General features: G+C 37.5%; 1 protein-coding gene across 1 annotated transcript; it reads right to left on the bottom strand.

Annotated features, from left to right (window-relative positions):
- Positions 1-508: 508 nt before the first annotated feature.
- On the bottom strand, positions 509-1,454 carry LOC103090928 (alpha/beta hydrolase domain-containing protein 17B-like). The gene is given in 2 exon segments (XM_082931133.1): positions 509-870; positions 950-1,454. Coding segments are annotated over 2 exon segments (867 nt in total).
- Between the last annotated feature and the right edge of the window lie 5,427 nt (positions 1,455-6,881).

The following is a 6,881-nucleotide window of genomic DNA, read 5'->3' as shown; positions in this document are numbered from 1 at the left end:
CGCCTGCCGATGCAGGGGACACGGGTGCGTGCCCCGGTCTGGGAGGATCCCACATGCCACGGAGCGGCTGGGCCCGTGAGCCATGGCCGCTGAGCCTGCGCGTCCAGAGCCTGTGCTCTGCAACGGGAGAGGCCACAGCAGTGAGAGGCCCGCGTACCGCAAAAAAAAAAAATTTATAAATTTGTCTCTGATATGCAAAAGCATTTGGCAATACTTTCATAGTATTTGATCTTATAGAATTAAAATTTCATACAGTACTCATCTTGATGTTTAAAACAAAAATTCACAGAAAAAATATAAATTACACAGCCTGCCTGCATGATACTGTTATTTCCGGTTTCTAGTTTGGTAATTAAAACCTTCCTTAAGTCTGTTAACAAATCATTACCTGTACATTTATGAAGGCAACTGACATGATTTGCAAACAAAACCTTCAGGTTTTATGTTATTTACCAAAGAGTGCAGTTCAGCAAGAAAGAAACCCCAGTATGCAAATCTTCAGAATATTTTACAAGTTTACCAGTTCCTGTGACAAAAACTGTTTCAGTCTTTCAAGATACTGTCCATAAAGTTCCACATCATTGTGAACTGCCCCTTCAACCCACAGAGACTCCACAGGTCTTTGGCGACGCTCAAACAAAGCAAGGCCATGTGAAAAGTCAATGACTTCATCTCCAGTCCCATGAATTATTAATACTGGAGAGGTAATCTTAGAGATTTTGTCGATGTTTAGGAATGCATCAAAACAGTAGGTCTTCTTGGTATCAGGAAAAGCGACTGATATTCCTGAGGCCAAAGGAGAATGAAGAATAACAGCAGCGCTCTCATACCAAGCAGCAAGATCCACAGATGGGTACTGTCCCTATACTTTGGCCATATATATATATATATATATGGCCATATATAATCACATATATATATATGGCCATATATAATCACATATATATATGGCCATATATAATCACATTTTCAGGGCTAATGCCATATCTTGTCCTAAGAGCAAGCCAAGAAGCTTCTATGTCTGCATAGAGGTTCTTCTCTGTTGGTTTCCCAGAACTTGCACCATATCCAGAATAATCATATGAGAATATATTACAATTAATCCGTGATCCCAGTCCTATGTAAAAGCCGCTCATCTGACCAAGATCAACAGCATTTCCGTGTGAAAAGAGTAAAGTGTATTTGGCATTGGGTGAGCAACGCACAAACATGCAGGCAATTCTGTTGCCTTTACTGGTTCTAGTCATGAAACACTCAATAGCATCTTTTTCTCTGGAAGAATATTGCCAGTCTGCTCGTTCTGATAGGCGTAACGTCCAGCGGCTTCCACTTTCACCACACATCAGCGGGTAGGTTGGATCAGGTGGCAAAAATGCTAATCTTGAAGCAATTTTCCCTGGACAAGGTGGACAGCAGCAGAGGCGACATAGCTCACTAAATGAAAGATTATTCATCTTCTCTCCCCTTCACCGAACCAACAGAGAATCTTCTCAAAAACCCAGACGCGACCAGGAGTGGCTTCTCCCAATAACTGGTTTCTTATTACAAATGTGATGGGCAAACACTGTGGACAATTTAGGAAACACAGATAAGAAAAAAGAACAAAGTAAAATTTATAATTTCATTCCAAGAGTTATCACTGTGAACATACATCCTTCTAATCTTTTAAATTATTTTAATTGAACAAGAACTACATAAATGCATGCACCTTTTAAACAAAATTAAAGCATCATATATAAAACTAAATTTCTCATCGACCACCTCTCAAAAATCCCAGACCTTTCCTTCTGTCCAAGTGACCAACCACTCTTGGGAGTTTGGTGTGCTTCCTTCCAGAATCTTATAATTGTACAATATGTTGATGTATTTGTGTGTTGCGTTTACATAAAAGGCATCATACTATAAGTATGATTTTGCGATTTACCAGTGTTTTGGAAATCTAATCATGTTAATATATTGATCAAGTGAATTTGTTTTAACTGCTGAATAGTATTCCATTGTATGGCTATACCGTATTTTACTTATTATTCTCTCCTTTTAGTGGATACTTAGGATTGTTAACAATTTTTCTCTAACTCCAACAATGTTGCAGTAAATGTCTTATGTGTCTTTTCCATATTTCAAGATTCTAAATTCCTGTAAGAAGGAATTGTGGATCCAAGGTTATGCCCACGTTGCCTCTCAAGGGGCTGCATCATCTTGGAGTATGAAAATGGAATCGAGAAGTTCCCACTTCCCAGCAGTCTCAGTGACCCTTCACCTACCAGACATTTCCAAGTGGTCAGTACATTAGGTGTAAAACAGCATCTCTTCAACTTTTTCATTAGCAGTTGCCTGATAAAAACTGTGTTTGAGCGTCTTCTTACATGTTTTTCCTCTTTTATGAATTGCCTATTCATATCCCTTGCTCATTTTTCTAAAGGGTGCTTGTTTCTTTCTTTTCCCACATATATCTGTTATACTCATTCTTTGTTACATAAGTTGCAATTTTTTCTCCCAGTCTTCAGCTTGTCTTTCATGTTGTTTGGGGTATCTTTTAAAAAATTTTTTGGTATATTTAAAAAATTTTTTATTGGAATATAGTTGATTTACAATGTGTTACTTTCAGACGTACAGCAAAATGATTCAATTATACATATATATTTTTTTCCAGATTCTTTTCCATTATAGGTTATTACAAGATATTGAATATAGTTCCCTGCACTGTACAGTAGGTCCTTGTTGGTTATCTATTTTATATACAGTAGCATGTAAATTTTAATCCCAAACTCCTAATTTATCCCTTCCCCTGCCTTTCGCCTTTGGTAACCATAAGTTTGTTTTCTATGTTAGGGTATCTTTTATTATACAGTTCCTTTTTTTACAACTTAGATGATATTTATTCAGTAATTTAATTTAAATTGTTCAGTCTTTTACTATATGAGTTTTGCTTTCCATGACTTATTTAGGGTTCCCCTTTCCATGGGATCATAATGATATTTCCCTATACTTTTTTCCCTAATACTTTAAAATTTGTATTTTGAGGGTTCAGGTTTTTAATTCATCTGAATTATAATTTTGTGTATCATGTAAGTTAGAGATTTGCTTTTATTTATTTTGTCTACATATAGCCAATTCTCTCAATACAATTTATTAAGTAGTCCATTTTTGCCTGCTGAATTGAAATGCTGTCTATATCATATACCAATTTTCTAGGATTATTTCTGGATTCTTTTTTAAATCATGCTTTTTTGACCTAGTTCTATTCTAGTCTTACAACAAATGACACTTATTTGCTTGCTCTGCAGTGTGTGTCTGTGTGTGTGTGTGTGTGTGCGCGCGTGCGTGCGTTTACAACCTGCTTTTGTTTTATAATCTGCTGTTTTTACTGAAAAACTGCAGCAGGAGAGTAGATACATTCTGAGTCACGTGATGGAATATAGCAATTCAAAGAAACTAAAGTTATGCATATCAATATGGATAAATTTCCCAAATGTAATGTTGAGTAAGAAAAACAATCTGTATACAAATTTCATGAAGAATACCATTTACATGAAGCTTAAAAATATGTAAAACAGGGCTTCCCTGGTGGCACAGTGGTTGAGAGTCCACCTGCCGATGCAGGGGACACGGGTTCATGCCCCGGTCCAGGAAGATCCCACATGCCGCGGAGCGGCTGGGCCCGTGAGCCATGGCCGCTGAACCTGCGCATCCGGAGCCTGTGCTCCGCAACGGGAGAGGCCACGACAGTGAGGGGCCCGCGTACCGCAAAAAAATAAAAAATATGTAAAACAATATTTAACGTAGTTTAGGAAAACATACATAATACAAGCTAAAAGGAAATTCATGCAAACAATAAAAACCAGATTCAGGATTAAAGGTGGATTTACCATGAAGCCTATGAAGCTTAAGTTCAGGCCTCTCAGACAGAACCCTTTCAAGGTCCGGTACTTGAATTTGATTTCATAATTGTGTGCTTGTTTTCTTAAAGAGATTCTCCTCTCCCAAATTGTACTAGCCTCAGGCCTATCCCTAAAGGAGGATATAGGAGGGGATGGGAAGGATGGGGGAAGAGGGGGAGAAGAGGAAAAGGCTGAGGAAGGGAGGGGTGAGGAGGGAAGGGGAAGAGAGGGGAAAACAAAGAGTCTCTCCTAAAAGATGCTGGCTCCCCAGTGCCTGCTCCGGCATCACTGTCCAGCTCTTGGGCACTTGTGCCTGAAGGCATGTTTACTGTAAACTAGAGGGTGAGACAGCTCTTGGATTTGACTTGATTAACCGTCCAGGGCCTTGCACAGCTCCAGGCTTGGAGGGCATGGAACAGAAGCCACCTGACAGGGAGGAGTTCCCAAGAGGGCTGCCAGCTGCTCCACTTCACCCTTAGTCCATTCTTCCAGCCCTGGTGCACCATGTAACACCAACACAGAGCTTGCAAAACGCAGAGCGTGACCAGAAGTTCTCCAGGCCAGAGGCTGAGTGCTTAGCGGTTGTGTCCAGGAGGATGGTTTGAGACCCAAGTCACCCTGCAGCCACAATTCTGCTCCAGCCCCTTGAGCTTCCAGACTAAATCTCGCTTCTTTTACTCAAAGTGTACACCATTTTTTAAAAAACAAACCAACTTGAACAAAATAAATAAATGACAGTTATTTCAACAACAGCAATAGAAATATACAGAAACATACACTATGAATATCTTTCCATGTTCTTTTACAGCACTTTTTAAAAATTTTATTGAAGTATAGTTAATTTACAATGTTGTATTAATTTCTGCTCTACAGCAAAGTGACTCAGTTATACATATATATATACATTCTTTTTCATATTCTTTTCCATTATGACTTATCATAGTATATTGAATATAGTTCCCCATGCTATACAGTAGGACCTTGTTTATCCATCCTATATATAATAGTTTGCATCTGCTAATCCCAAACTCCCACTCCATCCCTCCCCCACCCCCCTCCCCCATGACCACCACAAGTTTGTTGTCTACGTCTGTGTGTTTCTGTATCATAGATAAGTTCATTTGTGTTGTAGTTTAGATTCTGAAGATAACTGATATCATATGATATTTGTCTTTCTCTTTCTAACTTACTTCACTTAGTACGATAATCTCTACATCCATCCATGTTGCTGCAAATGGCATTATTTCATCCTTTTTTATGGCTGAGTAGTATTCCTTTGTGTGTGTGTGTGTGTGTGTGTGTGTGTGTGTGTGTGTGTGTGTGTGTATACCACATCTTCTTTATCCATTCATCTGTCGTTGGACATTTAGGCTGTTTCCATGTCTTGGCTATTGTGAATAGTGCTGCTATGAATATAAGGGTGCATGTATCTGTTTGAATTATAGTTTTGTCCAGATATATGCCCAGGAGTGGGATTGCTGGATCATAGGGCAACTCTAGTTTCAGAGTCCATACCATTCTCCATAGTGGCTGCATCAGTTTACATTCCCACCAACAGTGCAGGAGGGTTCCCTTTTCTCCACACCTTCTCCAGCATTTATTGTCGTCTACAACATTTTTAATGGCTACATAGGACATGTCAACATTGATTAAATGGTCACTATTGGACCATTAGACATTTAGATTGGTTCTAGTTTCTGCTCGATACAAACATTCCTACAACTGACCCTTAGCATACAGCCCTAGTGATTTCTTTAGAAAAAATTCTTCTAAGTGGACTTCCTTTGTCAAAGAGGACTGAATATTTTCAAGGTTTCTGAGATATATTGCCAAGTATGCTGCCCAAAAGGTTTCATCAATTCACACACATCAGAATGTCTTGTTTCCCAAACTGAAGTCAATGCTAAATGTTTACATTAAACAAAAGTATGTTGTCTAATGGATAGACAAAATAGCATCTCATAGCTTTAATTTGCCATCAGTTCAAGATTCAATTGCCACATGTTCATTGGACACTTGTGTTTCTTCTGAGTTGATTTACTATCCTCGTGCTTTGCTCTGTCCTCCATTGAGACAATGCTCCTAATCTTATTGATTAGTAAGAGCTTTTTATATATTATGACATTAACTTTTTTTCATGTATGTTGTTAATACTTTCCTTTTTGTTTTGCTATTTGCCTATATGGTTTATTGTGGTTTTGATACACAGACATTTTAAAATTAGATGTATCAATATTTTTTATTTCAGATACTTTCTTAGGTGTTTTTTTATTTTTAAGAGTCTTTTCACCAAAGAATATATGTTCACCTATACTTTTCTCCAGTACTTCCATGGTTTTATTATTTTTTATTATTTTAAGTATAGTTGATTTACAATGTTTCAGGTGTCTTCCATGGTTTTATTTATGAAATTTGGGGTGACCCTCTTCTTTTCCAAAGAGTTAACCATTTCATGAAAGTCACCTTTTTTCTTACAGATTTTAAATGGGACTTTCATTATATATTGATTTGAGTCTCTTTCTGGACTTTTCAGTTTTAATCAATGAGTGTCATTTTCCCAGCATTATGTCAATTATTGTAATTATGGTGTATGCAATTCTAGTTTTATGGAAAGTCCTTATTATTTCTTTCTTTTCTTTTTTTTTTCTTTTTTTTTTTTTTTTTTCAAGATTAGTTTGGTTGTACTTGCATGTGTATTCCTCCAGAATCATTCTGGCAATTCTACTTTCTTTTCCTTTACTCATAATATTATGAGCACTAATGATTTTTCTTAAACCCAAACGTGGTCTTGACCAAAAGATGTGGTTGGAGAAGAGAGAAAAAGCACAAAGAAATACTCACCAGGCTAGGTAAGATATTATAGATTTTTTACTCTAATCATTTCCAAATAACCAGACCTTAAATTCCTCCAATATGATCCAAAGACCTACCACCCATAGAATAAATGAAAATCTTCTGTGTAAAAGGAGAGATAGAGAGAATATAAGGACATATAGGTAG

The sequence above is a fragment of the Lipotes vexillifer genome, unplaced genomic scaffold, assembly GCF_000442215.2.
Source record: "Lipotes vexillifer unplaced genomic scaffold, Lipotes_vexillifer_v1.1 scaffold484, whole genome shotgun sequence".
NCBI lineage: Eukaryota > Metazoa > Chordata > Mammalia > Artiodactyla > Lipotidae > Lipotes > Lipotes vexillifer.
The sequence above is the reverse complement of the archived record's forward strand: the minus strand, read 5'-3'. Positions and strand labels throughout refer to the sequence as shown.